At 40.1% G+C, this 16,801-nt stretch overlaps 1 protein-coding gene across 2 annotated transcripts in view; it reads left to right on the plus strand.

The window, feature by feature from the left end:
- The window catches only part of plod2 (procollagen-lysine, 2-oxoglutarate 5-dioxygenase 2), a 237,205-nt gene that overhangs the window by 183,433 nt on the left and 36,971 nt on the right, over nucleotides 1-16,801 (plus strand). The window contains exons 13-15 of one of the 2 annotated variants that reach the window (XM_072255013.1): nucleotides 14,400-14,541; nucleotides 15,477-15,515; nucleotides 16,073-16,135. In XM_072255013.1, coding sequence (XP_072111114.1) covers nucleotides 14,400-14,541; nucleotides 15,477-15,515; nucleotides 16,073-16,135 — 244 coding nt within the window. The remainder of the gene's footprint in view (nucleotides 1-14,399; nucleotides 14,542-15,476; nucleotides 15,516-16,072; nucleotides 16,136-16,801) is intronic. The other variant, XM_072255014.1, reaches the window with a different exon arrangement.

Consider the following 16,801-nt stretch of genomic DNA (forward strand, 5'->3'; position numbering starts at 1 on the left):
GGGGATCGTAGGTGCTGGTTGAAAAAAGCGAGCGGCTTCCACTGGCCTTCGATGAGCTGCTCGAGCACACCACCAACTGTCATCTTGGAGGCATCCCCAGTGAGGGCTGTGCGGACGTCGACCCGATGGTGGACCAGGAGCGTGGTGTTTGTTAGTATGTTCTTGGCTTGTTCAAAAGCCGCCGTCGCCTCCTCTGTCCAAGTGATCTCTTTGACCTTGCCGGACATCAAGCTGAAAAGGGGCTGCATGATCCAGGCGGCTGTGGCCAGGAAACAGTGATAAAGGTTAACCATCCCAACAAATTCCTGCAGGCCTTTAACAAGGCTGGGTCTGGCGAATTGGCGGATGGCTTCAACTCTTACCGGCAGGGGCATAGCTCCATGGCGGTCAATCCGGTGTCCCAAGAAGTCGATGGTGGGTAGGCCGAACTGGCACTTGGCAGGGTTGACAGCCAGGCCGTAGTTGCTTAGGCAGTGGCAGAGCAGGGTTAGAGGTGCTAGATGTTCCTGGCGGGAGCGGCTGGCGATAAGTATGTCATCCAGGTAGATGAGCAGGAAGTCCAAATCTCGCCCCACTGTGTCCATCAGGCGCTGGAACATCTGCGCCACGTTTTTGAGCCCGAACGGCATCCTGAGGAACTCGAACAGGCCAAAGGGGGTAATGAAGGCCGTCTTGGGTACATCGTCTGAGTGGACTGGGATCTGATGATACCCTCGGACCAGGTCAATCTTCGACAAGGTGTGCACCCTGTGCGGGTTGGCCGTAAAGTCCTGGATGTGCGGTACCGGATAGCGATCGGACATGGTGGCGTCGTTCAGCCTCCGATAGTCGCCGCATGGTCTCCACCCTCCCGCGGACTTGGGCACCATATGGAGTGGGGAGGCCCACGGGCTGTCAGTACGCCACACAATCCCCATCTCCTCCATCTTCTTGAATTCCTCTTTCGTGAGGCGGAGCTTGTCGGGCGGTAGCCTGCGGGCCCGGGCATGAAGAGGAGGTCCCTGTGTTGGGATGTGGTGCATCACGCCGAGCTTGGGGTCTGTTGAGGAAAACTGCGGCGTGATGATAGTTGGGAACTCCGATAACACTCTGGCGAACTCGTTGTTGGAATAAGTGGCGGAGTCCAGGTGCGGGGCTGGTAACCTGGCCTCACCGAGGGAGAAAGTCTGGAACGTCTTCGCATCGACCAATCATCATCCCTTCAAATCCACGAGCAGGCAGTACGCACAGAGGAAGTCCACACCCAGCAGTGGCTGTGATACTGCGGCCAGCGTAAATGTCCATGTAAAGCGGCTGGAACAGAACTGCAAGGGTATGGTTCTTGTGCCGTAGATGCAGATGGTGCTGCTGTTGGCTGCCGTAAGTTCCAGTCCTGTTCTTCTAGTTTGGGTACCATGGCTCGAGGGGGGTAGGACACTGATTTCCGCCCCCGTGTCCACCAGGAATCTACGCCAGAGTGCTTGTCCGAAACGTAGAGGAGGCTATCATGGTGACCAGCCGCCATAGCCATCAGCGACGGCTGGTCCTGGCGTTTCTCTGGAACGAGCATGGCGGTTGGCAGCGGCAGGCCCCGGAACCCCACCTTTGATGATAAAAACACCAAGACTCAGAACTGGTGCCATCACTTGGTGTGGGTGTTACGTGTTCCACTGCTGGGGTGCGGGAAGGCTAGACTTTCGGCCGTGCCGCAGCACTAATTTTGAGCCACCCTGTGCGGGTCTCTGAAGTCTTCATCTGCAAGCAGGAGGCGGATGTCTTCTGGCATTTGCTCCAAGAAGATCTGTTCAAAAAGCAGGCAAAGCTTATGGCTGTCTGCCAGTGCTAGCATGTCACTCATCAGGGCTGATGGCGCGCGGTCGCCCAGGCCATCCATATGCAGTAACCGCGCAGCCCGTTCATGGCGGGAGAAGCCAAATGTGCAGATTAACAGGGCCTTGAGTTCCTCGTACCTGTCTGTTGCCGGGGGCTGATGCAAAAAGTCGATTACGCACCCCACTGTCTCCTGGTCAAGGGTGCCCACCACATAGTAATACCTGGTGGTGTCTGAGACAATTTGCCTGACCTGGAACTGGGCCTCTGCTTGCTCGAACCAGACCAAGGGTTGAGTGGTCCAGAAGGTTGGCAGTTTAAGGGAAACTGCATTCTGCAGAGCCGAGTCACTCACGCTGGGTCCAAATGCCGTTGTACCATCGGGGTCACCAATGTAGTCACGCTGATACGGAATGAGTGAAAGGAACACACTCAGTTGAGCAGGGTCTGGTTGAACTGTTTACTGTTTCAATCCGCGCGCGCTTAAGTGCCCGCTCCCAGCTTACCCCGCTGTTTGCGGGGCAGAAGTGACGTCGGCTTCCAGGCTGAGGTTTGCCCCGTACTCAGAGCCCCCTCGGTTGCCGCTGGCTACAGACTTGCCCGCGACTGCTGGAGCCGGTTCGCTTGCCGCGTGAGCGAGCTGCAACAATATGCTATTAGCCAACTTCTGTACATTAAAGTCAAAGATTATGAAAATAATTCAAAAACGGCCCCCACAAATTTTGAAAATCTTGGTTAGATTCAGAAATTGAACACCGAAAACAATAAAAGTGATCAAGGGAATGGCGGCGTAAGGAAAAGGTCTCTCGAAAAAAGAAGGTAAACTGCCCCATAATCGAATTTAGACAAATACTTAATATTGCATAACTATATTGATAAAAAGGGCAAGGATGATGTCTAAGAACAAGATTAAAAAGTCCGCTCCGAAGGCTGATAAACATAAAGAGACGCAGCAAGGCGACGGGCCTAGCTCCCCCACGGCAAGCCAGGACGGAGATAATGAGGGGGAATCGGTGACTCTGTCCTTGATTCTCGGAGAGATTTGCGAGTTCCGACAAGATAACAGCAAACAGCTGGAAGATATTAAAGGAGAAATAGTAAAAACTAACTCACGGATAGATGAAGCCAAAGCGAGGATTGTTGGAATTGAAGAGAAGCTACAAAACGCAGAGGAGGTGATAGCAGAAATGCAGAAGCTGCAAGACCAGCTCCAGTGGAAACTAATAGATCAAGAAGGCCGCTCGAGAAGGGAAAATGTGAGGATTTACGGAGTTCCCGAAGGAACTGAAGGTAAACCCGGATTGATGATTCCCTTCGTGGAGAAGCTACTTAGAGAGAACCTTGATATACCGGCCGCAAAAGACCTACAGATAGAAAGAGCTCACCGCGCGTTGGCACCACAGCCTCCAGCAGGCGCCCAGCCCAGATCGATTCTGGTCAGATTTCTCAGTTACAGAACGAAGGAAGAGGTGCTTAAAAGGGCATGGCAAAAGAAAGGTTTCATGTGGAACAACTGTAAAATCAGCTTAGACCACGACTACGCACCGGGGATTCTTGCCAGACGGAAGGAATATACGGAAACACGGAGAGTCCTGAAGAAAAACAACATCAGATTCCAGACCCTGTATCCAGCTCGGCTGAGAGTCTTTTACGACGAAGGGACAAAAACTTACACTACGGTGGAGGAGGCAACATTGGACCTGGCGGACCGGGGACTACCTATTAAAGTTATCACCCAACCGGAGTCGCTACTGGAGAGGATTCGGCAGAAGTCGTGGCAGTTAGTGGGGCGAGGACGCTCCACTCGAACCAGAGTGTCAAACTACAAGGAAAAGCTGCAAATATTCAGACGCGAATGTACAGAGAACACAGATTAATTAAGAGAAATGACTGAAAAGAGTAAATCGGACTTAAAGGTAAAATGAAAACTGGTAACTGAAAATAAACTAGACGGAATAACTTGAATGATAGCAATATGGTCGAGACATAAATAGGAGAAAATTCTCTATGATTATTCAAACTGCTGAGAGCCTTCTAACACAGGGTGAAGATAGAGGTTATCCCTCTGAACTGAGGGGGGTCGGTGCTCAGGCCTCACTGTCGGAAGTCGGGAAAAATTTTCAAATGTTGCACATTCAAAAATGTCTAGGGTGTGGTTATATGTCTTGGTTTACTGTTGAGAAGGGATTGCTTACTGTTTGGTTAGAAAAGGAGAGTGGTTTTTTTTCTACTAGAGAAAAATGCAAATTGAATTGGTAAAAATAATTTCCTATAATGTTAATGGGGTTTTGAATCCAATTAAAAGAAATAAGATTATGTCTAAATTGAAAAAAGAGAGGGCACAAATAGCTTTCCTCCAGGAAACACATATGAGCCAATCTGAACATGGAAAATTAAAAAGAATGGGCTTTAAGCATGTATTTTATTCATCATATAAATTGAGTCACAAAAGAGGGGTAGCTACTTTAATATCAAGTACTCTTAATTATGAACATATTTCAGAGACTAGAGACAAAGAAGGACGGTTCGTAAAAATCACAGGAAGAATAGAAGGTACAGAAATAACATTGCTGAATGTTTATGCTCCTCCAGGTTGTGAATGGTCATTTTATAGACACATTTTTGAGCTAACGGTCAGTTCTCAAGGGGTAGTAATTTGTGGAGGGGATTTTAATATTAGATTAAATCCTATATTAGATTCTTCAAGAATAGTTACTCAGAATAAACCTCTGACTCGGAAAGTGAATTCATTGATGGAGGAGTTGGGAATTATAGATGTCTGGAGGGAATTACACCCTACTAGTAAAGATTATACATATTACTCTTTCCCTCATTCAGCCTATTCAAGGATAGACTATTTCTTTATCTTTAATACAGATAGACTCAGGATAAAAAACTGTAATATTGCAACAATTGATCTGTCGGATCATAGTCCAGTCTCTGTGTCTCTAATCCTGGAAAGGAAAATGAGGAAAACACTATGGAGGCTAAACTCACATATACTCAATAACCCGAAAGTAATGGAGAGATTAAGGGGAGAAATCAAAGAATATCTAGACCTTAATGACACGGGAGAAACATCACCAGTGATCTTATGAGATACATTGAAAGCTGTACTGAGAGGGAAAATTATTTCCATTACCACTCACATGAAAAAAATCAATGCACAAAAATTAGCAGACCTTCAAGGAAAATTAAAACAACTTCAAGTTGTAGATAGCAACAGAAGTAATTCAAATCGAAAACAGGAAATTAGGAAATTGCAAAGTGAAATTGACGATATTTATACGTTGGAAACTCAAAGAAATTTTCTTTACCTGAGACAAAAGAATTATGAAGCAGGAGGTAAATCAGCTAGATTATTAGCATATAAATCATGAAAACAACAAGCAGACAATACAATTCATAAAATAAAGAATCCAAAGACAAAGCTTGTGGAGAGTACAATAGGGAAAATTCAAGAGAGTTTTGAAACATATTATCGAGAGCTGTACTCCCAACCCCGGGCCCCCAATGAGCCCTATATAGACAGTGTATTGAATTTTTTAGATCTACCTAAACTTACAGATTTACAAAATGAAAGTTTATTAGAACCAGTAACTGTCAAAGAACTGAACGTGGCCATCTCTAGGTTAAAGGCTGGAAAGTCCCCTGGTTCTGATGGGTTTACTTCAGAGTGGTACAAGTCCCTGAAGACGCAGTTAGCCCCATTACTACTTAACACCTTTAATTGGATCTTGCAGAGAGGAGAAACTCCACCTTCCTGGAGAAAAGCGATTATTTCAGTTATTCCTAAAGAGGGTAAAGATAAACTAGAATGTGGCAATTATCGGCCAATTAGTGTTCTTAATTTAGATTACAAACTATTTACATCTATATTAACGCGCAGATTGGAAAAGCTTTTACCTGGCCTAATCCACTTAGACCAGACTGGATTTATTCAACAAAGACAAACACAGGACAACATAAGGAGAACTCTGCACATATTAGAACAGGTTAATAAGAACGAGACAGAGACAATGGTAGTAGGATTGGACGCTGAGAAAGCTTTTGATTCGGTTAGTTGGGCCTTCCTATACAGAGTGTTAGGAAGATTCGGCTTTCAAGAAAAGTTTATTAAAGTAATTCAGACTCTATATGACAGCCCTACAGCCCGAATTAAGATAAATGGGGACCTCTCTGACTCCTTCATCTTAGAGAGAGGCACTAGACAGGGATGCCCAATTTCTCCTCTCCTTTTTGCGCTATATATTGAACCGCTTGCCCAACTAATAAGACAGAGCGAAATCGTAAAAGGTATCAAGGTGGCAGGGATTAAACAGAAAGTGGCGTTATTCGCAGATGATGTTTCGGTCTATCTGAGTGAACCAGAAAAATCATTTATAGGATTGTTTACACTGTTGGATGACTTTGGGAAAATATCAGGTTATAAAATAAATGTAAAGAAAACACAGGTTATGTCCCTAAATTATACACCATCCAAAAAATTGCAGGATACATATGATCTTAAGTGGGAAGCTAAATCATTAAAATATTTAGGAATAACCCTGCCGAAGGATCTTTCAACACTGTCACAGGTAAATTATGGGCCATTAGTCTCAGAGATAAAAGCAGATATGCATAGATGGAATCTTATCCCCTTTTTAAGTTTAAATTCAAGGATAAATACTATAAAAATGAATATTCTTCCTCGGTTATTGTACCTTTTCCGTACTTTACCGGTGGAAGTGGATGATAATCAATTCAGGGAATGGGACAATGGATTTCCCGCTTCATTTGGCAAGGAAAGAAACCTAGAATTCGATATAACACCTTACAGTTAGGGAAGGAAGGAGGAGGTATGGTTCTTCCTTGCCTGAGAAATTATTTTTATGCCTCACAGATAACCCCTCTGTCATATTGGTGTAATAGGGAATATAAGGCTAGATGGAAGGAAATAGAATTTGGATTAGTTGACAGTTTTCCTCTTCAGGCCTCAATAGCTGACAAAGGATTGATTGCCCAGTTGGAAAAATTTAAAAACGCTTGGATAAATCTTACATTAAAAGTATGGCAGAAGGCGGTTAATTCATGTGGAATTAATAACACGTTAAAACTCTTTAGATGGTGTGCATATGATACCGAATTCCTTCCCAACAGAAGAGATAAAAGATTTGAGCTATGGATAAAGAAAGGTCTTACAACCTACCTCTCATTTATAGATAAAAGAGTATTATAAAGTTTCCAAATCCTGCAGGACAAACATGGCCTAGAACATAATGACTTTTTTAGGTACCTTCAAGTACGAAACTATGTTAACCAGAGTTGTAGATATACAGACCTATCAACAGTAGAATTAGAATTTTTCAAGATTCTGAATTCGGCTTGCAGTTCAATACCTAGTAAATCAGTTTCTCGATTATATAATGCACTCTCCCATGCTAAAAATGTAAATACACTGTATATTAAAGAGAAGTGGGAGAAAGAAGCGGGGTTGGTACTTTCAGATGAGGCTTGGGAGAAAATCTGCAGCTTTCAATGGTCCTCGACTAATTCTTTGACTTGGAGAGAACATTTTTGGAAAAACATTATAAGATACTTCAAGACCCCATATCAGGAAAAATATAAAGATACAAATGTGATGTGTTGGAGAAGGTGCGGCTCCAAGGAGGCAAATCATTTTCATATTTTTTGGGATTGCCTTAAATTAAGTCTATTTTGGGAAGGTATTCATAGAACATTAGTTAAGGTACTTAGGTCCCAGATACCTCTGAACTTTGAGACGCTCTATTTGGGGCATGTATTGTTTCTTGAACAGAAGGAAGATATAAAGTTGCTGCAGGCCCTCTTAGCGGCAAGTAAGAAATCAATCACTAGAAAATGGCTAAATCCAATACCACCTACATTAGAAGATTGGTACGAAATTATCTTGGAAATATTTAAAATGGAAAAGTTGACTTACTCCCTGAGAACTCAAAAAGAAAAATTTTATCAAATCTGGAATAAATGGATTGAATATATAACCCCAATGCGAGCAGACTTTAGATGACTCTCCTAATGATTTATACTGCTCCTCTCATCAACACAGTAATATTGCTAACGTAAGCACCCCGAGTCTAAATGTTTGTTTTTTTTGTTTTCTTTTGGAAAATAGAGAATTAACACAAGTAAAGGAAAAGATTTGGGAAAGGGATAAAAACATGAAAAAATTAAGTAAATAAGTACATAGGGATTGGATAATTATGTCTGCGGGCAGGAGCAAGCATGAACAATATAAACACCTACAAAGGTTGATACATAAGCTTATATACAACATTTTGGACCAGTGGAAATGGTCCAGAAGGGTTATATGGAAACTATTATTACCATTTTTCTTAACAACTAATTCCATTACTTAGCCTAATAGGTTAGATTTACCACAGTACATAATTATCTATTTAAATGTTTATTTTCCTTTTATATCATCTCAATGTGTACTTAAGAATGTATAAATAATTGTAGTTTTATACATATAAAAAATGGAAAAGGTTATATGTGTGAAAAAAGTACATGATATTTGTGAATTCCTTATCCAAATAAAAATAAAATTAAAAAAAAAAAGAAATTGAACACCGAATCTTTTCTAAGTTTAGGCATGCCATAACATCCCGTAACCACTGAGCATGATTAGGCGGAATAGCATCCTTCCATTTAAACAAAAGCGCCCTCCTAGCCATAAGAGAGGTAAAAGCCAGAATGTGCAAATCAGATGTTTTCAAAATGATATCTTTCCTTCTAACAATACCAAATAGGGCAGTCAAAGGATTAGGCTTAAAATTTACTTTAAAGAGTACAGAAAAAGTTTGGAATACTTCCTTACAATATTTTCCAACACTTGGGCATGTTCAAAACATATGAATAAATGAAGCTTCTCCATTGTTACACCTATCACAGTAGGGAGATATATCCATATAAAAACGAGATAACTTATCCTTGGTCATATAAGCCCTATGAACCACTTTAAATTGTAGGAGGGAATGACGAGCACCTAACGATGAAGTATTAACCAATTTAAAAATCTTATTCCAAGTTTATTCAGAAATTGAAGTCTGTAAATCTTGTTCCCAAAGATTTTTGATTTTGTCTAAAGAATCGTTTCTCATTCCCAACAACATATCATAAATATTGGATATTGAAGCACTACAAAATGATTTTATATTAAAAATTTCATCTAGTATGTTCTTATCAGGACTATTATGAAATATTTATATAATTGAGATCGCAAAAAATCTCTAATTTGTAAGTACCAAAAAAAAACGGGTTTTTGATAAACTATATTTTGTTGACAATTGTTCGAACGAAGAAAGACTTCCTCCAACAAACAAATCCTGGAAACATGTAATGCCCAATCCTTCCCATTGTTTAAAAACTACATCAGTCATAGAAGGCTTAAAAAAATAATGTTAAAAAATGGGACTAGAATGGGAGAATCTCAATAAACCAAAGTGTTTTCTAAGTTGTATCCAAATTCTCAAAGTATGTTTGACTACCACATTTTCATTTATCTTACTTAAGGATAAAGGAAGTGAAGATCCCAAAAGAGACATAGTAGAAAGTTTGTTAACCAAGTTAGCTTCTAAAGAAACCCACCCGGGACGGTCCTCATGATTAATATAGTATAACCAAAGCGTGAGATTCCATATATTAGCTGCCCAGTAATAAAACCCAAAATTTGGTAAAGCTAAACCTCCATTCTTTTTAACTTTCTGGAGATGGACTTTATTCAATCGAGGACATTTATTTTTCCATATGTAGGAGGATAAAATAGAGTCCAGAGAGTCAAAAAAGGATTTAGGAATAAAAGCGGGTAAGTCCTGAAAGAGGTGTATAAATTTAGGTAAAACATTCATTTTAATAGAATTAATTCGACCAATCAATGATGATGAAAGGGGCAACGAATTTGATAATGTTCTTTTTATATAATTTAACAAAGTAAGAGACAAAGTAAGAAAATTTTCTTTAAATAGGTATTTATAATTCTTAGTAATTGTTACACCCAAATAAGTGAATTTGTTTCTTACAATTTCAAAAGGAAGTTTAATATCAGTTAATAGCAAATTATTCAAAGGAAAAAGTTCAGTCTTGTGTAGGTTCAGTTTATATCCAGAAAACTGATTAAAACTAGAGAGTAAAGAAAGCACAGAAGGTAATGACATTTTGACATTAGAAATGTAAAGCAATAAATCATCTGCATAAAGTGAAAATTTGTGGATAGTACCCTTCCGTAAAATACCAGTGATATCATTAGATTCTCGAAAAGCAATTGCTAAAGGTTCTAAAGCCAGATCAAAGAGCAACGGGCTCAAAGAGCAACCTTGTCTGGGTCCACGTTGAAGTTTAAATGGTTTAGAATTCTGAGAATTAGTAAGAACCGGAGCAAAAGGGGATAGATACAGTAATTTAATCAATTGAATAACGTTGGACCCAAAATTAAATTTTTCTAAGATTTTAAATAAATAATGCTATTCAACCCAATCAAAAGCCATCTCAGCGTCTAAGGATATCACACACTCCGATATCTCCTTAGAAGGAGAATAGGTAACATTTAATAATTGACAAATATTAAAATGAGAATATCGATTTTTAATAAAACCAGTCTGATCATCAGAAATGATAAATGGTAAGGTATTTTCCATCCTACGGGCCAGAACTTTAGATAGAATTTTAGCATCAACATTAAGCAAGGAAATTGGTCTATATGAAGAACATTCAGTTGGACAATAGACAATAGGTGCAGGAGTAGGCCATTTGGCCCTTTGAGCCAGCACCGCCATTCATTGTGATCATGGCTGATCATCCACAATCAGTATCCAGTTCCTGCCTTATCCCCATAACCTTTGATTCCGCTATCTTTAAGAGCTCTATCCATCTCTTTCTTGAAAGCATCCAGAGACTTGGCCTCCACAGCCTTCTGGGGCAGAGCATTCCATATATCCACCACTCTCTGGGTGAAAAAGTTTTTCCTCAACTCCATTCTAAATGGCCTACCCCTTATTCTTAAACTGTGGCCTCTGGTTCGGGACTCACCCATCAGCGGGAACATGCTTCCTGCTTCCAGCGTGCCCAATCCCTTAATAATCTTATATGTTTCAATAAGATCCCCTCTCAACCTTCTAAATTCCAGAGTATATAAGCCCAGTGGCTCCAAACTTTCGACATATGACAGTCCCGCCGTCCTGGGAATTAACCTTGTGAACCTACACTGCACTCCCTCAATAGCAAGAATGTCCTTCCTCAAATTTGGAGACCAAAACTGCACACAGTACTCCAGGTGTGGTCTCACCAGGGCCCTGTACAGCTGCAGAAGGACCTCTTTGCTCTTATACTCAATTCCCCTTGTTATGAAGGCCAGCATGCCATTAGCTTTCTTCACTGCCAGCTTTACTTGCATGCTTGCTTTCAGTGACTGATGTACAAGAACACCTAGATCTCGTTGTGCTTCCCCTTTTCCTAACTTGACTCTATTTAGGTAATAATCTGCCTTCCCGTTCTTACCACCAAAGTGGATAACCTCACATTTATCCACATTAAGCTGCATCTGCCCACTCACCCAGCCTGACCAAGTCACCCTGCATTCTCATAACATCCTCCTCACATTTCACACTGCCACCCAGCTTTCTGTCATCGGCAAATTTGCTAATGTTACTTTTAATTCCCTCATCTAAATCATTAATATACATTGTAAACAGCTGCGGTCCCAGCACTGAACCCTGCGGTACCCCACTGGTCACTGCCTGCCATTCCAAAAGTGACCCGTTAATTGCTACTCTTTGTTTTCTGTCAGCCAGCCAATTTTCAATCCATGTCAGTAATTTGCCCCCAATACCATGTGCCCTAATTTTGCCCACTAATCTCCTATGTGGGATTTTATCAAAGGCTTTCTGAAAGTCCAGGTACACTACATCCGCTGGCTCTCCTTTGTCCATTTTCATAGTTACATCCTCAAAAAATTCCAGAAGGTTAGTCAAGCATGATTTCCCCTTCGTAAATCCATGCTGACTTGGACCAATCCTGTTACTGCTATCCAGATGTGTCATAATTTCATCTTTTATAATTGACTCCAGCATCTTTCCCACCACCAACGTCAGGCTAACCGGTCTGTAATTCCCTGTTTTCTCTCTTCCTCCCTTCTTGAAGAGAGGGACAACATTAGCCACCCTCCAATCCACAGGAACTGATCCTGAATCTATAGAACATTGGAAAATGATTACCAATGCATCCACGATTTCTAAAACCACCTCCTTAAGTACCCTGGGATGCAGACCATCAGGTCCCGGGGACTTACCAGCCTTCAGACCCAACAGCCTATCCAACACCATTTCCTGCCTAATATAAATTTCCTTCAATTCATCCATTACCCTAGGTCCTTTGGCCACTATTACATCTGGGAGATTTGTGTCTTCCCTAGTGAAGACAGATCCAACGTACCTGTTCAACTCGTCTGCCATTTCCTTGTTCCCCATAATAACTTCACCCGCTCCTGTCTTCAAGGGCCCAATTTTGGTCTCAACTATTTTTTTTTCCTTTTCACATACCTAAAGAAGCTTTTACTATCCTCCTTTCTATTCTTGGCTAATTTACCTTCGTACCTCATTTTTTCTCCACATATTGCCTTTTTAGTTACCTTCTGTTGCTCTTTAAAAGTTTCCTATTCCTCCGGCTTCCCGCTGGTCTTTGCTATGTTATACTTCTTCTGTTTTATTTTTATACTGTCCATTACTTCCCTTGTCAGCCACGGCCTCCCCTTACTCCCATTAGGATCTTTCTTCCTCTTTGGAACGAACTGATCCTGCACCTTCCGCATTATTCCCAGAAACACTTGCCATTGCTGTTCCACTGTCATCCCTGCTAGGGTATTGTTCCATTGAACTTTGGCCAGCTCCTCCCTCATAGCACCATAGTTCCCTTTGTTCAGCTGTATTACTGACACTTCCGAGTTTCCCTTCTCCCTCTCAAATTGTAGATTAGAATTTATCATATTATGGTCACTACCTCCCAATGGCTCCTTTACCTTGAGGTCCCTGATCAAATCCAGTTCATTGCACAACACTAAATCTAGAATTGTGTTCTCTCTGGTAGGCTCCAGTACAAGCTGTTCTAAGAATCCATCTCTACAAACTCCCTTTCTTGGGGTCCAGTACCAACTTGACTCCTCCAGTTCTTATTATTTTTAAGGATAAGCGAAATAGAAGCTTCGTAAAAAGATTGTGGCAACCTACCTAACTTAAGAGAATCTGAAAAAAACTGAACATAAATGAGGCATAAGCAAAGAAGAAAAAGCCTTATAAAATTCTCCGGAAAATCCGTCAGGGCCTGGAGCTTTCCCTGAATACAGTGAACGTACAGCCTCAGCTATTTCTTCATGAGACATGCATTGTTCCAACTGTTTTCGGTTATCAACAGAAAGCGTAGGGATATTTATTTGGTCTAAAAAATTATCCGTTATGGTATTATCTTTAAGAAGATCAGAACTATAAAGTTTAGAATAAAATTCTCTGAAAGTATCATTTATTTCTAGATGATCAGTTGCCCTAATACCATGAGCTTTATAAATTTCTTTAATCTGTCGTTCAGCACTAGAAGTTTTAATTTGGTTAGCCAATAATTTACCATGAATATAAAATTGACTTTTATCCTTTAGGAGTTGAGTTTCAATATGGTATGTTAATAAAAAATCATATTCAGTTTTAATTTCAACCTGTTTTTTTATATAAAAAAGGATCTGAAGTCAAAGCATATTCTTCATCTAATTGTTTCAACTGATGGGCTAAATTAATTCTCTCTTTATTAGCTTTTTTCTTAACATTTGCAGTATAAGAAATGATTTGTCCTCTAAGTATCTTCAAGTTCAGATCTTTCATATTGATATGGTGCAGAATCCATACTGATCCTGTATGTGAGAAAGAACAACGAATCGTGCTTAGTACGTAAAAGTCCCTGATGAGGGATATTGTCCAACCAACCATGATGGAATATTACTACTTTAAATCCCATCCTATATGTGCTTCTCAGTTACACTCAGAGATATTACAAGGGTTTTAGCCTTGCTGGGGAGAGTTTATAGTTGGCTTTGAAGAGACAGCATAGCAAAGAAATAATGTCTGTACTGCAAACACTCAAATCCAATAACTGATTAAGGGTAATCTTACTTTGTCCAACAGTAGCAAGTTTTAGAAACTCATTTCCCATATCTCACCGTACTCATACTCCCTACAGTGCATTGCAAATTAATGATTTCATTGTATTTAAGAAAGCGTAAAATAACGTGCCTGAGCTTTTCACGTCATGGGGCCTCTTAGAGCTAATGCTACAAGTCCTCCAGAGCAGAGTCTATAAGCTGAGAGGAGCCCCACACTTATTACAAGGTACCGGTTTTCTTCACAACAAATGTGTGTGCTTTCATTGGAATTTCTATTTTCCTGTCTGCAATAACGAGAACATGCTGCTAAAGGAAAAGTTCCACAAAATAACTTTATATAGGACAATTAAATTGCTGTTTTAATTTTTCTATTCACTCACTATAAATTTCATTTGATGGTAAGTGGTAATGAGTTTTTCACATTTCTTTGTAGAGGTGTGTGGAATGTCCCATACATAGCTCACGTGTACCTTATTAAAGCTGAGGCCTTAAGAACAGACTTAAAGGAAAAGAACTACTTTAATCAGGACAGGATGGATTCTGATATGTCTCTCTGCAGAAATGTCAGGGAACAGGTAAGTGGCCAAGTATGTTTTGTGTTTGGGGGAAAAAAAGGATTCTTAAATTTGTGTTTGCAGATTAGTTGTGCCAAGAATTTATCATGGATAAGCCCTATTTACAATTGCAGTAATTTTGTCTTTGAAGCTTAGAAAACTGATTATGAGACTATAGTAACTTGACTTCATTAAATGAATATATTAACTGAATTAACAATAGTCCTTGATGATGTAACAATATAAATCATGCAGTGGAATGGCCTCTTAAATTAGAATTTTGCAGGTACCACAAAATCCATGTTTCACTGAGTTTAAACTTCCCAATCTATAATGCCCAAAAATCACAAATTCTGCATCCAAGTGGATATATACATACATATGTAATGTAAATATGTATTGACATCCATATATTCTTTCATTAATTTCTTGAATGAGATCATATTAGGATAAGTCTAATTGTTTAACATAAATAAACATAATTGTTAAATCCTTTATTTTAGTTTTATTGTAACACAGAATCAGTATTATGTTAAATGTTAAATCAACACTCTAGTAAACCTTGCCAGCTTTTCTGTTTTTTTTGAGTCAGCCAGTAGGGAGTGTTGACTGCATCAAAAAATCGTTTCAAAGAAACAAAATGCTTCCAAAATGTGTGTTTGATGTAGGAGCTTATATTGGAATGCAGATTAATCATTCCAGCTAGCTGAAGGTTTTGAAGAGGACTAATGTATGCAACCCCTCCCTAATGGAACAAAAGAGGCAGCTTGTTCCAAGTCCGGTGATACTCGGGAGAAAATTACTAAAATTTTGCACAAGGCGACTATTTTTGTTTCTTAGATGTGCATTCATACTGTTTTCTCTGTTGTAAAATAATGTTCTGTATCTGCTAATTCTTTTATTAAATCAGAATTAAAGTGTGCAGATTTCAACACTTTTTATTTGTAAGCAAATAGGTGAGAGAAAGGCCATCTGACCTCAAATCAAGAGAGTTGGCAAGTACTGTTCTACCATCGATGTGGCACTTATTGTATGTTAATGTGCTGCACTCTATCAGGCACAATGCACTTGTTTCTAATTGAGATGTATCTATTGTCTCTTTATGGACTGTTTGCCAATTTATCTTCATCCTTTTCAATTTGACCTACAACTGGATGCGACTGATTTAATTCTGTCTGTACTGTATCCCTGAGCCCGTTGGAACATGTGGCTGATGATGTGCTGCATCTCCTGATTAATCTTGTCTCTGCCTGTGTTGGTCACCTTTAACTAAATTCTTACTGTACTAACTAGCTGTGTTTATGTTGCATTTGGTTGGTTGAAGGGGCTGGGCTGTTTTCACTTGTGTCAACTCGCGGGTTGTCTGTCACCCGTTCTATGTGGCTTTGCTGTGAAAGTGCCTGTTGGCCTCAGCCAAGCAAGCAAGCTTTGTGAGTGGTCCTTGTTGAAAACTGGTTCTGTCATTCTCTGGCATCCTCTCTGTTTCTTCAAGATGTCTTTCAGGTGTTTTATGTGAAGATAATTCTTACTCAGTGCTTATTCTTTATTTTAGAAAATAGAAAAAGAAAGAAATCCCCCTACTGTGGAAAGTTGCCATATGTTCAAGCCCCCAAAGGTTTATGTTTGTTCCTTTATACTTTTTATAAAATAAATCTTGTGATTTCAATTTTATTTCCAGCCAATAGGATTTGCCGTGCTGAGAATGTGCTTAGCACCACCTGTGCAATGTACTGGAAGACCTATTGTTACCAGGATGCTTGATTAGACACACACAGAAGACAAAGTTATTACTTGAATTGGACAACCGCTATGTAATTGATCCAAACAAAATGTATGGGAGTGCATAAAGTGGGCAGATGTTGACTTCCTTTTAGTTTTGTCTGCCTTCTTTTGATAAATTGCTCATTAGTTTTGCATTTTGTGTGTAATAATTAGAATACAGAGTGCCACCTTGGGGCAATGTCATATCACAAGTGGGCACAAGGTAGATTGGTACAGTGCTTTACATTTAAAACCATGACAATACATGGTCAGTAAAATTGGGAGTGTATTGTGGGTTTTTTTCTGACACTAATAAGTTTAGATAATAATATATGCTAAGAATATGGATGTTGTTGGAAGGCCTTTACCTTGTCCGTCTCACATTGGTGGAGAGTGGCCACTCTGAATCCCTAGGACCACAGTGCAGACTAAGCAGTGGTGGAGAAATGGAAACTTCCAAATAAAGCTATTGAGAGACTTGGGGATGGCCTTGTTCCCTTGTGGCCAATGTCTTTAACAT

The sequence above is a fragment of the Mobula birostris genome, chromosome 4, assembly GCF_030028105.1.
Source record: "Mobula birostris isolate sMobBir1 chromosome 4, sMobBir1.hap1, whole genome shotgun sequence".
In the NCBI taxonomy this organism is placed as follows: domain Eukaryota; kingdom Metazoa; phylum Chordata; class Chondrichthyes; order Myliobatiformes; family Myliobatidae; genus Mobula; species Mobula birostris.